The sequence below is a fragment of the Schistocerca cancellata genome, chromosome 3, assembly GCF_023864275.1.
Source record: "Schistocerca cancellata isolate TAMUIC-IGC-003103 chromosome 3, iqSchCanc2.1, whole genome shotgun sequence".
Taxonomy (NCBI): domain Eukaryota; kingdom Metazoa; phylum Arthropoda; class Insecta; order Orthoptera; family Acrididae; genus Schistocerca; species Schistocerca cancellata.
Window position 1 is genome coordinate 580,909,752 of NC_064628.1, and position 19,788 is coordinate 580,929,539.

A 19,788-nucleotide genomic window follows, 5' to 3' on the forward strand; every position below is an offset into this window, starting at 1 on the left:
GTGTCTCATTTCCTAATCTAATACCCTCAACATCACCCGACTTAATTCGACTACATTCGATTATCCTCGTTTTGCTTTTGTTGATGTTCATCTTATATCCTCCCTTCAAGACACCATTCATTCCGTTCAACTGCTCTTCCAAGTCCATTGCTGTCTCCGACAGAATTACAATGTCATCGGCGAACCTCAACGTTTTTATTTCTTCTCCGTGGATTTTAATACCTACTCCGAATTTTTCTTTTGTTTCCTTTACTGCTTGCTCAATATACAGATTGAATAATATCGGGGAGAGGCTACAACCCTGTCTTACTCCCTTCCCAACCACTGCTTCCCTTTCATGTCCCTCGACTCTTGTAACTGCCATCTGGTTTCTGTACAAATTGTAAATAGCCTTTCGCTCCCTGTATTTTACCCCTGCCACCTTCAGAATTTGAAAAAGAGTATTCCAGTCAACATTGTCAAAAGCTTTCTCTAAGTCTACAAATGCTAGAAACGTAGGTTTGTCTTTCCTTAATCTTTCTTCTAAGATAAGTCGTAAGGTCAGTATTGCCTCACATGTTCCAGTATTTCTACGGAATCCAAACTGATCTTCCCCGATATCGACTTCTACTAGTTTTTCCATTCGTCTGTAAAGAATTCGTGTTAGTATTTTGCAACTGTGGCTTATTAAACTGATTGTTCGGTAATTTTCACATCTGTCAACACCTGCTTTCTTTGGGATTGGAATTATTATATTCTTCTTGAAGTCTGAGGGTATTTTGCCTGTTTCATACATCTTGCTCACCAGATGGTAGAGTTTTATCAGGACTGGCTCTCCCAAGGCCGTCAGTAGTTCCAATGGAATGTTGTCTACTCCGGGTGCCTTGTTTCGACTCAGGTCTTTCAGTGCTCTGTCAAACTCTTCACGCAGTATCGTATCTCCCATTTCATCTTCATCTACATCCTCTTCCATTTCCATAATATTGTCCTCAAGTGCATCGCCCTTGTATAGACCCTCTATATACTCCTTCCACCTTTCTGCTTTCCCTTCTTTGCTTAGAACTGGGTTTCCATCTGAGCCCTTGATGTTCATACAAGTGGTTCTCTTATCTCCAAAGGTCTCTTTAATTTTTCTGTAGGCAGTATCTATCTTACCCCTCGTGAGATAAGCCTCTACATCCTTACATCCTTACAGATACGAGCTAAAATTACATTTTTTTAAAATTATATTCATTCGTCTCAGCCTAATAGTTCTGTTCCTGTTCTAAATCCAACACACACTGTCAGTAATAGAGCGCTGCCCTACCATTTGCAAATTTTCTCTTGAATTCTTGTGATGTTTCTTCTTTATTTCATTTTCTTTCTCAGTCTCTTAACTTTCACAATATTTTTACTAGCCACACAGTACACTGATGACCAATATCATCAACATTATTATGCATATTACAATCATCAGTATTTAAATATACATGTTTATTTCTTTTTAGTTATATAATGGTGCTCCTACTTTTCTGCTGGTAACTCGGAGCCTGGTATGAGGCAACCTGTCTTAAGATGTAGAAGTATTACCACTTGATGTGGCTTGCAGACTATAATGTTTCTATTTCATATTGCCATGAGATCAGGCATTTATACTGTCTTATTTTTTTTGCAACAGACTGAACTGCAGTGACAAACAAAAATTTGCATTACTCCGAGAAGTACAAAATGGCAGATATCCTAATCTGAGTCCTAATTTTATTTATTTATTTTATATATCTGTCTGTACACAATAAATACTGTACAGATGTTGTCCAACTGGATATGTAAACTTATGTGACCAATTCAAGGAAATGAAACGTACTAGTATGTAAATAAAAAATTACAGACAAAATAATACAATATCATACAATAATAGTAACACAGAATAATACAAGATTATACAATACATAATAACACAACTTCATATACATGTACTATAACTGCATAGTCTGTTTTCCATAGGGCTTTATTTTTATCCTTCTTAGACAGCAAGCCCTTACATACACTACAATATTTCAGTAAAGATTTTACATCACACAACAGCAGTCTATTAGATATTCAAGTACAATATAAAGTTCAAGGGCAAAAGACAGTATTTTCAGTTTTGGCCTTATCAGAAGATATTTATTGGTCTACATAGTCATTTACTGGGTAGAAATATTGCCGGAGTAGAATTTTATAAATTCTGCTTTAAATTTGTTTTCGTTTTTTAACTTCCTGATGTCCGCAGGTCATGGTCTCATGGTAGCATTCTCGCTTCCTGAGCATGGGGTCTCAGGATCAATTCCTGGCAGTGATTCCCCTATGCTCTGTCAAGAAGCATGGAACTTCATTTTCATTTCCAACTTCCTGATATTGACTGGCGGTCGGCTGTTAAGGTTTATACCAAAATAGCTCACGTCTTTCTGTGGCCTTTTTGTTTGGTGAGTATAGAGTGAGCCACACTATTTCGGGAATTGTAATTATGGTAGGCAACATCTGCTTGAAAATCTGTAAGGTGGGCCCTGACATTCAAAACACATATGTATATATGTAATGAAGGTATTGTTAGTATTTTAAGCTTTTTGAATATCGATTTGCAGTGTGTCTGTGAACAACTGGTGTTATTATTCATATAGCCCTCTTCTCTAATAAAAAAATGTTTTAGGTGGCAAGTGGTGGAACCCCAAAATATTATTCCGTATATTGCAAGAGACTGAAGTATACCATCCTTGCACCCTCTGAGGTACAAATGTTTGTAATAATTCTAAGAGCAAAAGGGGCTGAACTAAGCTTCTGTGAAAGTTTCATTATGTGGACAGTAAAATTCAAGTTTCCGTCAACAAGAATCACCAACAATTTTGTAAGTGTCACTCTGTTTACACTGTGTCATCCAACACCAGATCAAGATTTACATTTTGGCTTATTTTCCCAAATTGCATATAATTTGTTTTATTTGTATTTAATGTCAACCTGTTTCCACTGAACCAAGAATGGCCATTCCTTAGGATCTGATCAGTAACTGTTTGCAGTACTTGGTTTGGTGTACTTATTATCACACCAGTATCATAGCGAACAGTATGGGATTTGCTGTATCATCTAATGTATAGATGTCATTTATATAGACAAGAAACAATATGGGACCTAGAATAGTCCTGTTTCCACTTTTCTTTCATCTGATACTAAATTTGTTTTGAGGTTGAAGCTGACATCAGTCCTACAGTCTTTCTTCTGTTTTGTAGATATGATTTAAACTAAATTTTCCTTGTCACTTGAATACCTGCCACGCCCAATTTTTCTAAAAGAATGCCATGATTAACAGTATAAAATGCTCTGGAGGGGTCTAAATTTACTTCTACTGTGCTACTGTCTCTTTCTCGATTTTTTATTTTTTGTTTGGTGTAGCACATTACAACTGTATCTGTATTTTTATCTGCCTGGAAGCCATGCTGACTTCTGTTTAACGATTTATGGTCATTCATATATATGTTGATTCTGTGCTCCATCAATTTTTTGAACATTTTGGCAAATGCTGGAAGAAGTGATATTAGTTGATAGTTTTCTACCTTATACTTGTTGCCATTTTTTAAATAATGGTTTCACCTTTGAGATTACCAGGATTGGGAAACACTTCTTCACTATACAATAAGTTGGTTATGTGCGCCACAAGCCTTGCAATCTGTGGAGCAGCCACTGTTATGTCACCTCATCTACTCCTGCTCACATTTTAGCTTTCACATTTTTTATCACTTTTAACACTTGATGTTCATTTGTTGGCTCTAAGCTCTTACTACAAGCAGCTTTTGAAAATTCTAGTTTTCCTTGGTTTGTAAACTTAGAGCTTAATGGTAGTTGTTGCATTTATGTTATAATTGTTTATTTAATTTGGCAGATCTTGTTTTTTAATACGGACATCTTCTAAATTTCCGAGAATGATATCCTGATATTCACATCTTTTCCCTGTTTCAGCCTTCACAGTACCCCACATAGCTTTTGATTTGTTTTCAAACTGTCTTGTTAAGTTTTGATTTGTTTTCAAACTCTCTTGTTAAGTTATCATTAATCACAAATTTTGCCTTGGCAGCTACTTTTCAGAATACCCTCTTGTAATTCCTAACATATTCTACAAACTGTGGGCTTTAGATGTTTTCGTTTAAGAAATAATTATCGATATGTTCTAATTCGGCAAAGAAATTCTTTTTGGTGGACATACTGACACAAAGTAAGGTATTATTTCTAATACCATTTGTAAGCACAGACTGTCAGTATATAATGGGAAAACAAATCCACAGTGAACCAAATGTGAAAAACAATGCATGCTCATACCTTTCCAAACTTGTCAACTAGAAATATTTTAAGCGAATCCATTGTAATGCCTCTTAAATATTGAAATCATATTACAAACTAATAATGGGACAATAATTTTCTTCTCTGTCATTAACAACATTACTGACTTCTAAACAGTGGTTACTGCAAAGACCAAATTATCATAAAGCAGGCTGTTCCAACAAATCTGTGTTCCATGTATATATAAACTGCTTATTTTCTTCTCTGACAGAACAGTGGTTACTGCAAAGATCAAATTACTGTAAAGCAGGCTTTTCCAAAGTACCCATGTTCTGTGTATGTGCTAATTGCTTGGCCACCACTGGATACCTGAGCTCGATGAGTGGAGTACAATTGCATATGCTACAGTCTGGCTACAAGACAGCCTGTGCATCAACCTTTTGTCCACCCTTGCCCATGCTTGTCCAGGTACTCCCAGGCAGGCAAGCTAGCTGGAACAGCCTACTATAAAAAATTATGCAAAATTAAGAATGTAAATACAAACCACTTTATACTGTCTACCACTTTCATGGCCACTGAAGGGACGCAAATTTTTCGGTGTGATCCAGGCCCGAGTGGGTGGTTTCTCATCAAAGAACACTACATTGTAATGGGTCTGAAAACAATTAAACAATGGTTTCTAAATTAACAATCTTCGCATTGTATGGTACAAAATTAAAAATGCTGTAAACAGGACTGGAAACAAACACATCCATAACATTAGGTTTGAAAACATATACTGGTACCCTTTCAAATTATAAAAGAGAGTAAAGAATCTAGATGGAGCAAACAAAGGCTTGTTGAAATCAATTCAGTATCTAGCACTTATATCTGTGTATTCTTTTCTACTTGAAGTGCAAGTTATTTGACGGCATCATGTGGTGCTCAACATGTAACAGTTACACAGCTGGCTGGCAAAGAGTTGTGATGATATGATCTGGTTCAAGTTATGGTTATGCAATAGTGAAGTCTCTTATACTTTCCATGAAAAATGCTGTACTTAGTTGTTTTCATTAATTTTGTTTTTTTAATAATTGCTACTCCTTTCTTTCTATTGATAAATCAATAAAAACTGATCTAGGAAAATATAGAAATCTGGAATCTGCATTATCAGATGAGACTTTGAGCCCTGCTCATCCCTCATGCAAGTCCTGCACCGTAAGCATTTTGTCACTTCTCTCAGTAAAGAGCTCAGTTGTTAATGGGATTGGAAATAGGTCACATATCATAGAAAGTAAAAAGTTCCAGATATGAGCCACCTGTTTGGAGGGACTAGGGATGAATTATTTTAAACTTTTTATTTTTATATTTCAACTTCTATGCTTTGAGTCGGTCACTGGCACAGTTCCAATATGTGATGCTGGGCTACGCATGTTTCTCACAGAACGGGTTGCTGAGAGACAGACACCTTGCTAGAGTGTCAGTCACAGAAGCATCCGGAGAAATCCTGTGGGATCTCGGGCTGATAGCCATGCCACAACCACCTCTCTCTCTCAGCTTCTAATCTAATAACACTTTCCTCTCCAGTTCTTATATGTTCTATTTGGGCCCTTGGCCATAACAGCAACCCCCAAATGGATGGCGACTTCCATAGGAGTGCCATCTGTACCCCTTTAGGGTGAATAAATACCCTACTGCAAATGCAACTAATCTGGATGTCCTCTTGAGAACCCATCCTCGATCTATCCTGTATAGCTCTTCAATTTTACATACTTGTGAAATGCCTTATACAATAGATGCTTTATTTATTACCATTTGCTGTCACCAACGGCTCAAATGACTCATACCTTTTGAGACTTACAGCAGCTCCATGAACCGACTCCAAAAGTCGTCAAGGAACTTCCGATTATTGTGATCTAGAATACAAATAGCTTTAAAATTCTTTCCTTCAGCACACAAGATATTTTGAGAAGAAATATTTCCATACACTGCCAAAAGATACTTCGTATCTGGACTGACATGTGGAATGGTAACAGGAACAATTACTGGACTAGCTAAGAATTGTCTCCAGACAACATAAATGATGTTAGTCTGCTCTTGCCTATAGAAGACAATAAAGGATAAAATAATGAATGACTATATTCAGCAATAGCTGAGATTGGAAACAAGCCTTTTGGAGTTTCTCAAACAAAAATAGTTGCATAAAAAGAGAATTACACCTTACAGCATTTGTCAAGCATAGTTTTTATCTCAATGTCCATGTGAAGTGACCAAAACAGGATCTCTTGATGGTCTGGAAAAGCCAGTTTTCAGGGTCCTCAAAATTAGAGGTACCATTTATCATCAGATATAGAGGGGGATAGAAAGAGGGGGATTATACAGTAGCAATACTTGGAAGTGTATGTGTTCATTAAAGAACACAAAGAGATTCCCGACATATAACAGAAAAGCCATTGTAGTTTAAACATGTGGTGTCCTGATCTGCCAGGATATTATCTGTGTAATGGGGCTCTTTAGGAGGAGACCAATTTGCACAAATCAGAAAAGTGCTTAGTAATTGCAAAGGGATTTTAAATGCTCTCCTATTTAAGCATATGTAATGCAGAGGAAGACATGGGGAGGTGAAGAAAAAACAGTGAAGTTAGTAAATTTCAGTTTGCAGTTACAATTTGAGCTGAGGGAATTCCATCCTTTTTTTAATTTAAATACAAGAGTACGGAAAGGAATATAGACTCTTCTTTCCACATTGCATCAAGGAGTAGGAAAGATGACAAGATGGGTTTTAGTTCCACAGTGTTGGTGGAAAAGTGTATAACTGTTATGGTGTTAAATCCAGCAGTGTAATAATCCCATAATTAAGTGTGAATTCTGAAATTTTGGGTACATACCTGTAAGCTTCACATAGGGTCAAGTGTTGCATGACTAGAGGTAAAATTAGCAGAAACGAATGAAAAAGAACATGACAAATTTGAAACAAGTGGGTTCATGCATGGGGGAAATAGCTCACACCGCAAAGGCAGATGAAGAGAAGAAGAAAATCTCTGTCAATTGTTCCTGAAATATGATAATTCTCAGGAAAATTGAATGAAGAAGTGTTGTGTGCACTGCATGTGGAAGGCACAGTAGTACGCAATTTGAATTGGTTGTCAACTGAAGGAACCTCGCTGATATAAGACACTTAAAAAATGGAAATGAGCATATGGCATCGGTGGCCGGAAGGTCCCATCCGTGGAATTTTGGCCGACAAGTGCATGTCTAATTTCATTCAACACCACACTGGGTGACTTGTATGCTGGTGATGAAGGTGAAATGATGATGAGGACAACACAACACCCAGTCCACGAGTGGAGAAAATCTCCATCCCGACCGGGAATCAAACCCAGGCCCGCTTACATGGGAGGCAAGCACGTAACCACCCAGCTAAGCAAGCAGATGAGACACTTCAAAGAAGTCGACCCACATGAAAAATGATGTTGTTGTTGTTGTTGTGGTCTTAAGCCCACAGACTGGTTTGATGCAGCTCTCCATCCTGTGCAAGCCTCTTCATCTCCGAATAACCTCTGGATCTCTCAACGACCTTTGGTTCTTTCATCTTATCTAGGTCCCACCTCCTTAATTTCCTACTTTGTTGTAATTTCTTCAGTTTTAACCTACTGTTCATAACAAATGAATTGTGGCCAGATTCAACATTTCCCTCTGGAAATATCTCGCAGTTCAAAATCTGGTCCCAAAATCTGTCTTATTATTATGTAATCAATCTGAAATCTTCCAGTACCTTCAGGTATACAACCTCCTTTCATTATTCTTAAACCAAGTGCTAGTGATAATTAAATTATGCTCTGTACTAGGTGGCTTCCTCTTTCATTCCTTTCCCACAGTCCATATTCACCTACTATTTTTTCTTCTCTTCCTTTTCCTGCTATTGAATTCCAGTCCCCTATCACAATTGTATTTTCTTCTCCCTTAACTATATTAATAATTTCTTTTACCTCATCATATATTTCTTCAGTCTCTTCATCTTCTGCGGAGCTAGTTGACATATAAAGCAAAAATGTCAAAGTAGTTAAATCAGAATTAGTGTAGCAGTATGTATCAAAAGTCTGCCACTCTGAAATAGAGGGGGGGGGGGGGGGGGGGAGGAGGAGGAGATGAAAGAGGAACACCACTGACGGACAGTTACAGAGATACAAAAGAACAGTGTGAAAAGCCACCATCACCTACAAAGCAATAATGGAAAAAGTGTGAAAATAGATGTGGGTTCTGAGATGGTTACGAAAGTTCACAGGGGAAATGTGGCAGTTATGGCTGCTGGTACACAGCATGCATACCAGAGAGATTAAACAAACAGGCAGACACAGGGCAGAACACAGACATTGAACACAATGGACCATTGCCCGACAATGAGGTAAACTGATGTACGTATCTGACAAGTTTCAGTCAGGAACAAGCAACTGTATGACTGCAAAAAATACAAGGCAAAACTGAAACAGTTAAGGATTTATTAAGGAAGATAGACAATGAAACCAAACACAAAAATGTATTACCCCTTTTGCTGCTGTGGGCTTGTATACACATCCTGCTACACTGTTTCCCAGGTGTTATTGACATGTATATGTGCACTGCTTGGATTTTCCTAAAGTGCTATGGACATCTCCATGTGTCCAGGCCGCTGACTTCTCACTGCTGCAGACGACCTACATCCATTTCTCAATGAATAAAAAAGTTTCGAGTCTTTATCACATAACATATGTGCCTCATTGTGCCTACCACTTACAAAAAACCTTGTTTCTATATCTTGAATCATTTATGAGATATGATGGTTGTTATGATAATATGATCTGTGATGTGCAAGGATGTGAATGGGTGCATCACATAAGATATAAAACCCAATAACTGGAGAACAAAATGAGATATTGTTCTGCTCTCAACTTTAAATACAATTTCAATATCTTATCTACATTTCATTCACTGCAACATACACACCAAAATCAACCACATGCAAAGTTTATGCAATGTGTTCTTACCACTGCAAACTCTTTAAGATTTCATGCAATGTTTTACTTAATTTGATACAGTGCAGTAAGTACGACGAATAAAAAAAATCAAAAAGAATCAGTTCTTTATCAAGTGAAGATATCAGCCTGTAAGATGCACAAAAATCAAAATTTTCATCTAATAGTTTTTGGAAAATCAGATGATAAGTATTTCGTATCAGCTGGAACGCCATCTGTCAGTATAAGCATCAGCATTTGGTGAGCAGTACAACCATAACTAAAGCTGCTCATCACAAAATGCAAAGAGCATGTCTGCAATAGTGAAAGGGTTAATATTTGGTAAAAAATGGGAACTACTCATCCACTGTGGGATCAAGTAAATGTGGTGTCACAAAAATTATTTACTAAGTGATTGTAACAGCTTCTCTGTAATATAAACTTGTATTGTGGGTGTGATAAGAATCAGAACTAAGGTTATAAAGTGAGAAGTTATGGCCACAGAATTAATGAATGTAAAGGGCAGCAGTATTCAGTACTCATGGTGCCTAGGCTAAAACTGCCAATGACTTTTGCTGCAGGATAGCTGATGGAGAATAGTCTCATCTGAATTTTGAGAAAAGATGATACAACTTTCATAGAAGTGATATAGAAAAAATTGAATTTAAAGGTTAAAAGAACAAAGAAGTAGAAATGAGAAAAATGGTAGGTACAATAACCATTAAAATCATGCATTCTGCAAATATGAACTGGATGATCACATTATAATGGGAGAAATGATAATGATAAGGAAGTAGAAGCAGCTTTGGCATCAAATCAGCTGTAGAAAAAAAGTTAAAACAGCAAATGTAATAAAACAAAGAATCCAATGAAAGGCCTTATTCACATTTTATGAAAGTACCACCAAGGAACAAAGGCACCCAAGTAAAATCACATGTGAAACACTTCACAATAAAACCCTGTCTAATCCCTAACATTAAATGTTCAACTTTAGATAAGAAAATTCAAAGGCTGCTGAACCCTGACATTATCAAAAGATCAACTTGTCAAGATTATCCACTGCAGGGAGTTAACAGCGAAGCAAAAACATTTAGCAACACGTTGGAACTTCAGCAATTAACCTGAATATAAAAATCACAATTTATTTTCATCCTACTGGAGTTAGCCAGTTTTTGGTGAGCAATTGCTGATGGATACCTTGCAACATTGCACAATGGCTTTGATCTTTAGCTTCTCCTGTAGTCTGGTATCTTGGTCTACTTATTATTTTTTTTTTAATTTTACTTTTTAGTGATTGCTGATTGGAAGGACACAAACAAAGATGAAATAAAAATTTTCTTTGGGTACTACTGTTACAAAGTATTACATAGAAACCAAGCTATCAGATGTAGTCTCAACACCAACTACTTGTAACTCCAATATTTTGCCAGTTACTTGGCTATAAATGAGTTGCAGCAACTACAATCTCTTCCCCTCTAATACTGACTGCAGCTAGCCAACTGAGGGCTTCAAGTAGCTGTGAAACTGAGCAAAGCAGCATTGTTGCACTCTCTTGTGGTCAAATTTGTAACGAACTAGACACAACTAGTTTTTCCCAGGTTTAAATTTCTAAACAGAATATTGCCAAGATGGACAAGGATTCTCAGGCTTTTAAGTTTTTGTAAATATTAAAATTTGTAGTATTCTTGGGCTTTTAAGTTAAAGGTTAATTGTTGTGGACAGCCTAATGTTGGAGCATCAGTCTGAATTAAAAAGGGTTAAATTATGTAGTGATATGTCGTATATTTGTTTGCTTCATTTGTATGTGTTTTTTTATTCACATGCAGGTGAGACATTTACCTTGAGAGTCGCTTGGCTGGTGTCAGCGGATAAATATGATATTGCAGTGCCTGTGTTATTCTGAATTACAATGTGAAGTTCCTTTGGACATGCACGCATGCGTGCATCATATTTATCCGCCGACACTGGGCAAGGGACTTTCAAGTAAAATGCCTCAGCTGTTCATGAATATACATAATGGATGTATGAGTTCATGTTGTAGATGACGGAAGTTTGGGTCTGGCCATGAGTCACACTTGGATAGCTAAACAGTAAGGCAACCACTCGTGATAAGCGGAAAATCCAGGTTCAAGTCCCAGACTGGCAAAGATATTCATTGTCGTCATTTCATACTACAGCTGATAATTATCCATATTCGCAATTGCAAACACAATTAATGTATTTTATACTAACAAAGAGATAGAGGGGCTGGCCAGTACTTACCTCAGCTCAGTACAGCCGATAGATACACATAAAACAGAACCGAAAATTTACATTCCTAGCTTTCGGAACAAATGTTCCTTCATCAGGGAGGAGAGAGGGGAAAGAAAGGGAAGAAGGGAAAGGAGATTCAGTTACTCACAACCCAGGCTATGAAGCAACAGGGAAAGGAAAATAGGGAGGGTAGCAAATAAAATAACATGGATCTACTACTCATAGATGATACAAAGCACAAATTTGATGTAATATATATAATGGTACATACTGGAATATCAGACAGAGTTGTGATCCAGTAATATTGTTCAACATCTGGATCATCATCAACCATAGCGGGCCACCACGGGTAACCTGCAAGGCGTGCCCACACAACTGAACCAGCTGTGTACTCATTCTCAATAAGATCAAGTTCTTGCATTATAGATGGGCCTTTCTGTGGAGCAGTGCAAGACGCCAAAGATTTGTCTGGAATATTAAAATACAGATAATAATACTACTTTTCCTGCCTGTACAATGAAATATTATAAAACACATGCCATATAATAAAGCAATGATTGAAAATGAAAATCTGCACTGCATGCTTGGCCTCAGAAGGTACAGATGACAGAGATAAAACTTCATTGAGCGTAAAAATTAAAAACATAAATGGAACTTAGCACTACAATAAATATTAACATGAATGGAGCAAAATATGTTCATGGAGTTAGTCACCGGAAGCAGGTAGTTGTTTATATTACACATTACACTCATTAAAATCCAGTCACATGGATTTTCTTGATAAACCAACCTGCACAGGATATCTTTATGGGAAGGTCGTGACTTCAATTCACTGGCCACAGTAACCTGTTGGTGACTGAAGTAGAATATCTACAGCCAAAAAGGTCTATGAAAATTTTATCTGCATTTCTGTAATCTTCTTGAAGACATATGCCGAAAAAGCAATTAGGAATTAAGTCTGTTAGCTAAATATTGTAACAAAAGAAAATTTATGAAACTGCACCTTGATTCATGTTACAAAACCACTTTCTAGGAACCTGTTGTGGATCTCTTGTGGAGTCCAAGTAGCGCCACTTGGAACAGCTTTCATTGCAGCACTGTACCCAGACACCAACTTCACGGCGAACCTAATAAATGAAAAGTCTCAATTATTATTATGTAACTGAATTAAGTTAAGCGTGAAAGTATTTGAACCACACTTCATATTTCCAAGTTATGTATAGGTTAAAACATACTGGAATCAATTTTCTTAAACGCATTCTTACCTACAACTGAATACTTCCCACCACATCAGTATAACAAAATGCTACAAATTACTATATGTAATGGGCACTGCTGCGTTTAGTGACCAGTTAAAAATATGTGGACTGGATAATGAGTTTTGTAAGAGCCTTTTATAAAATGCACTCTGTTCTTTATTTACTCAAGGAACAACGTTTTATATCTTTAAGTAATGATATGTTGCTAACAAGCAAGGCAGATAAAATGATTTCAAACTGTACTATTTTCATTTGCACCAATGACAAGCCTGAACAAACCTAAGAATATAAAGTGCAATCTTACACGCCATCTCAGAAGCATTCAATAATGTAACAGAACTCACTCAAAAAAGCACTATCTACTATATGTGTTTTCTTCAGCTACTTATGCTCGTGATGCTCAATATATAGTCACATAAATGCTTTTGTAATATATACACTTTGTTTACTCCACATCTCACTGGTACCAATTCAGACGAGTTAGTGATAATTTATCGCAAGAATGCATTTTAAATCTTCATAACAGCACAATAGGAATTGTACCATTATGTTGGTGTTGTTGTGTTCTTCCGTCCAGAGACTGGTTTGATGCAGCTCTCCATGCTACTCTATCCTGTGCAAGCTTCTTCATCTCCCAGTACTTACTGCAACCTACATCCTTCTGAATCTGATTAGTGTATTCATATCTTGGTCTCCCTCTACGATTTTTACCCTCCACGCTGCCTTCCAATGCTAAATTTGTGATCCCCTGATGCCTCAGAACATGTCCTACCACCCGGTCCCTTCTTCTTGTCAAGTGTACCATTATGACTCCCATAGATATTGTTATTAGTATGAAGTATCCTGCACTAATATCAGTGTATAAATGAGAAGACTTTTGAGTGAAAAATAGTACTGCAACAATAAATGCATGTCAGAAACCCCACATTTAATACTGGGTACCACTAGACAAAGCTGACTTTGTTCAAGGCCAAAGAATGCAAAGCCATATGCGAACTTACGTAAGACAAATAAATAAGAACTACAGACCTGTCCTCATCATTTGTTTAGTTTGCAAAAAAGCTTTTGGCTCTAATATGTGGGAGAATCCTTAATATGTTTATTAAACAATCTCATATTGTTTGACAGATGAAAGGATTATAGATGAATGTTATGTCAGTAAGTCTGCTCAGCTACCATTCCATTATCTACTACTTCTGGAGACAAGTAAGATAAGAATGTCATCTGTCAGTCAAGCTGTTCAGTATTTACTGAGGTTTGAGAAAATTGCAACACCAAGAACAATAGGCGTAACAAAAAAATAATATATGCAATTTAAGTACAAGATAAAACACATTCAACTTGAATTACAGAACTATTAGTGAACTCTGATTTTGAGAATACAGTATGATGTGATGCCATATCATGCTTGTTGTGGTACGGATTCACAATTTGCTTATCCATGAGCATTTCCTACCACACAGTTTGTAATGTAGTCCAAAAAGCACCAACAGTGGTTACTCGTATAATGATACGAACAAGTAGTTTTCCAACCACATCCAAGACAAATTTGGTGGGAAACACACCAGGTGATCCTCTGTTCAGGTCACTAGCGGTACCTATTCTTCTTTGAAGGAGGTTATCTCATTATTCACAACATGCAGCGACACATTATCCTGCTGGTGCATGGAATTGCCTGAGGAATGGGGAGTACTCAAATCTCGTAAGTAGCCTGATGCAGTAGTTTCTGTTCAGATATCTTCAACACATAAGAATCAAAACATATATTGTTTCCAAAGAACATCCAAAACATTATGTTTGCCATTTGGACACAGTGCCATACAACAGAGAATGGTGCAACTGACACCTATGTAGCCATCAACATAGGCCATGTTGAGGTAGGGTTTATCTGAGAGGAGCAATTTTATCATGACAACGGGAACAAGGTTATTTTCTCACCTGCTGTTGTTACACTGCATGCCCCTTATAACTCTTCAAACCCACTGGTTTCACTCTTTTTCACTATCATAACAGCATGCTCTGTACAACCTGAACTGTTATGATATAGCAAACCCATCCCCTAGACACTGTTATTCCTGTCATGTTCAGACTGATGATGATACTTGTGGTTTACAGGTACTAGGTCATCATGGGCATCAGTCTCTCCATCCTAGATGAACTCTGCTGCTAATGATAGTGAGGTGGGCAACAGAAAATAACAATCAAATTTTTCTGCTGTCATACAAGATCCTGTAATCCATTACTTGACTAAAGTAATACAAGCAGAGGGGGTGGGGGTGGGGTGGGGGTGGGGGTGGGGGTGGGGGGGGGGGAATGTTCAGATGTCTAACAACCGCTCTTTCAGGATTTATGGAGGACAAAATAAATGTTATCCATTTAAGAAAATAAGGATAGTGTCAGAGGGAGTCAGTGCAGGAGAGGTCTCGGCTGAAGGCTTGTTGACGCTTCTACTGCAGATAATTACTCTCTTGCTCTACATCCATTTCACATACAAACTTAAGGCTGCAGGAAATGCTCTAACATCAGTTTAAAAAAGGTAAAAAAGACAGACAAGGTTTTCTGGGGCTAAATGGACTGAATGCTTAAAATGCTATATATATTGTTGCGGGTGTGGAATGCAGATTGTGGAAAGACACTCTACTTGCACATCAATTGTAAGGCAAGACAATCATCAACTTTCGTGGTAAAATACATTTTCTCTCATGAATCTTAAAACTTCTCTGACAGCTGTTTCAACTTTCAATATCAGCTAGCGTAAGGGGCAGAGAAGCACTTGGCATCAGTTCTCTCCTCATGATGGCCAGCATAGTACACTATGTCGAATGGATCTTCAAGCCATAAGAAAAGATTATAAGTAAGCCTTCTACGGTTGATCTGTAGCCTGCATAAAGTGATAGATTCTTTGAAGGAAGTTCAGTAGGAACTCAAGTAGTATGGTTTACCTTAATCACATTTTTAGTCTTGGGGGGACAGGGGGTTGTAATAGCTTACAACTCAACTTAGTACCTCCAGCTTTCAAGACTAGTTGTCTTTATTGAGATTGTAGGTTGGTACAAGGTATTTCACTGTCCATTACTTCAGAAGTATTTGGTCCTTTAGCCAGTTCATCAGTGAGCTTATTTCCTGGCACACCAGCATCCAGATAAACATGGCGGTAGTATTAGCTTTGTGGAGACATTAGATCTTGATCTTCAAAACCACCGTTTCTCCTGGGTAGCATTCGTTAATAACTTGGAGAGAGCTCAGTGAGTTACAGAGCAACAGGAACGTTTTCTGTCTTTGAGTTACAGTGGGTTGTAATGTAGGAGTGAAGGCTTGACTCCACTGCGGACACATTGTTTACAAATCGCAGATCTGTAGTTCACAATAAACAGTGTACACAAACACAAACCTATTAGTTCTAGACCCATCTCTATACATGGTTTCTGAATAAAGACATTCATACAGGACCAAAAGAAATAGCCATCTATAGACATTAGGGTAGGTGTTCACCTTACTTCCACAGTGTAGGTGAGGGGTAACTATGGGTAAGCGACACATCAAGTACAAGTCAGAAAGAGTCTGTGCATGCAATGGACAAACGAATGAGAGGAAACTGAAGGCCATGCCTTAACACTTCCAGGAAAAATCAAACAGTGGAAAATGCAGGATGGAATGTAACAATATTATGGAAAGGATAGTTGCTACTCTCAAAAAAAAAAAAAAAAAAAAAAAAAAAAAAAAAAAAAAAAAAAAAAAAAAAAAGCTTTCGGCCAACAAGGCCTTTGTCAAAAACAAAAATAGATAAAGGCCTTGTTGGCCGTTGTGGTGGCTATCTGTGACTCAGCATCTCGACTACATGGTGAGTAGCAATTATCCTTTTCATAATGTCACTTCCAGTCAAAATTAGATGGTCTCCTAGCACTGAGAAAGTTGATGTAGAGTTTAATCCAGAAGCTGAAGAGAGGGGAGCAAGATATATAGCTTATTTGCTGTTTGTTAATGTAGGAGGAATGTTTAATGTAAAAAATAGTTTTCTGCCTGTTTCTCTCTCTTATATAATGTTATGAAATAAGGTATGTGGTTAAATCAATTGCATTTTATAGAGACAAATATAAAGACATAGTGGAACAGTACAATGTTTGTCATAACACTGAATGTACAATGTAGTAAGCTGAGTAGCAATATGCTTCTAGAATTTATTTTCTGTCATAGTGTTGCAGATATTGTTTAAAGACATCAATAAATGCCAGTCATAAAGGTGAAAATTACATTGTGTAGTGCTCTGTTTTCCTTCTTGTAGAAATAATGCCCATTGACTTTATTAAAAACCAGATAAAACCATTAGGCCCTTTTACACATTGTACAATGGTGGTAAATGGAGTATTTATCTGCAGTAAAAATTATGTCCCTGGCAACTTGTTTCTTTTCATGTTTATAGTTAAAGCAGCACATGAAAAAGTAAATAAAGCCGAAATTCACTTCCCGTCCCCTCCCCCCATCTCAAACTGTTACATATATGACTAAGACACTCTAGCCTGGAGATGGGCAGCAAATGCAAAAATTCAGACTATGGTCTCACATTGTTATTAAATAGTATTCATTCAGTGAAAGACAAGAGATGACAAGTTTTAGGATACAAAACTGGCACTGGCACTTGCAAATGTTCTAACTGGAACTCACACAAGGGCACTATCCCACCAGAGCAATAGTTATCTGGATAGCAGTCATTGCCAGGTTACTGGCATTGTAGCCATTTCTCATTTCAGTGTAGACAATGCTGTGTGATAGTTTCATTAACTGCACTGCAGACACCACTCACTCCAGTTACACACTCTCCCCCAGTGTTCTACCCAGGCTGAGAAGTAGCCACCTGGGACAGAAGCCACTGGTTGGAGTGCTAGTGCTTCAAATTGGGTAGGCATCCACTACTTGGCATACAAAGAGAGTTCACAACTCAGGCACCAGCAGTGTGATCTGTGTTTGTCTGATGGCTGCAACTGAGGCTCCTCCCTGAACAAAGCAAATTAAGGTTACACACAGTTTGATAGTGTTAGAAACTGTAAATAGCTTCATGCATCTTCGATCACTTCTCGGAAATACTTGAGGTATGAAGAGAGAAGTAGATAGAAGAGTTGAAAAATTCGAAGAATAACAAATGTCACTGCAGTATTCCTTGAAAAAACTGTTGTAGTATTTTATGGATACAAGACACAGATATAATTATGTAGCTAATAATATGAAGAGGCTTCTTGGCCTAATGTAGTATACCTACTGTTACCAGTTAGAAACCATTTCAAACTACATAAACTGGGATACAATACTCCCTAATAATACGTTTTCCAGTCAATAAACACAGAAGTTTTTGGAATTATCAGTATAAATCCTTGACTCATGTTGTTGGGGGGAAAAAGGAAAAGAAAGAAAGAACTGTTGTAATAAACATCAAGAAGAACTGTTGTAATAAACTTCAACAACTGAGGAACTGGTACACTCCACACATGAGCAAACTTAGGGACAAAATGATGGAACACTATGACAGAATGCATTGATATTATGCTGAGGAGGGAACTTACACAGCAGTGGGACAGGTGTACAGGTCAGAAATTTGAGCAGCCAAGGGGAAAGCCAATGGAAACTATATACTCAACTCAACAAACGAGTGTAAAGCAGCATGCAAAGTTATTAAAACACAAATAATATCTGAAAATAAACACAACAGCATTCCAATCCAACCAAACACCTTAAATGCGCACATAACCATTTCTGGCTTGAATAAAAATACCACTGAAAACGTAAACAAAGCTGAAGCCTTGCTCCCAGCTCTGGATAGTAAATCATCTGATGACTTCTTCTGGTCTTGTGTATCTTAAGACAAGTTAGTGATGCAACTCCCAAAGTTAACAACTCAAAAGTGATATCTATGGACTCTCAAATTATGTAATAAAAAATATAAAAAAGACATTTCACTGCAACTAAACAAAAACATCAACTGAACACTTCATTAAGGAATCTTTCCAGCATCGCCTGATAACTATCATCCCATCTCACTCATATCAAAACATGATATTGTATGCACAAACAGATGAATCAGCATTTAGAGGGAAGTAATCTACACAGCTCCTCAAAAGATGATTTCAGACCCCATTTTTCCACTGTCAAAGCAGTTGAGATGAATATCACAAAAATAGATGAGTGTTTTGACACTAAAAAACAACCTGTGAACCCATACAGATATGGGAAAAGCTTTTCATACTGTTTCCCATAGTATACTTATCAAACAGCTCCAGTACTACAGAGTTGAGATAATGCTCTTCACCTTATTGAGTCGTACCTAACCAATCTAGAACAGATAGTACCTGTAAACAATGAAACATCAGGCCACTTACCTATTATAAAAGCATGTCACAGAGTTTGCTACTTGGTCCTTTTCTACTCATTGTATATATAAATGATTTATCATTATTCTTGCCAAGTGAGGCAGTACTGTACACAGATGATATAACTCTAGTTATATTAAGTTTTTTCTCTAGAGGATCTGTGACACAGCTTAAACACAGAAATGGACAGATGTATTAATTGGTTCCAGGCAAACTACTTACAAATAAAAACAAAACTGAAGACATTGTTTTCAATTTAAGTATCTACAAGGAAGATATTAAAATAATTAAACTATTGGATTTCTACATAGAATAGAAACACTTCTGGGTGAGTCACTCAGAAAAATTGTGCTCAGAACAGTCTCAAGTGATTTATCTCCTTGTATAAATTGAGGAATTATGTACACAAAACCCTAAAGATGTATGCCAATCTTGCATTTTTTCACTCCCACCTTACTTATGGAACACTTCTATGAGGTGACTGCCCTGGCTCAAAAACTGTTTTCAAAGGGTAAGAAAAGGCTGTCAGATGTATAGTGGCACTAACCCCAAGAAAATCATGTGAAGATCATTTCAAAGAGCTTATTATTACGAGGGTCCCTGGCTTCTTTATGTATAGCTGTCTCAGTGAGAATTTAAATAATTTTAACCTTACATCAATACATGAACACAATACTAGAA

The 19,788-nt window shown here is 37.2% G+C and overlaps 1 protein-coding gene across 1 annotated transcript in view; it reads right to left on the reverse strand.

Moving 5' to 3' along the window:
* LOC126176439 (zinc finger CW-type PWWP domain protein 1-like) overlaps nt 1–19,788 on the reverse strand; it is a 339,799-nt gene that overhangs the window by 151,771 nt on the left and 168,240 nt on the right. The window contains exons 8-10 of the mRNA XM_049923596.1: nt 12,493–12,616; nt 11,761–11,957; nt 4,811–4,921 (exon numbers count right to left, since the gene is read on the reverse strand). Coding sequence (XP_049779553.1) covers nt 4,811–4,921; nt 11,761–11,957; nt 12,493–12,616 — 432 coding nt within the window. The remainder of the gene's footprint in view (nt 1–4,810; nt 4,922–11,760; nt 11,958–12,492; nt 12,617–19,788) is intronic.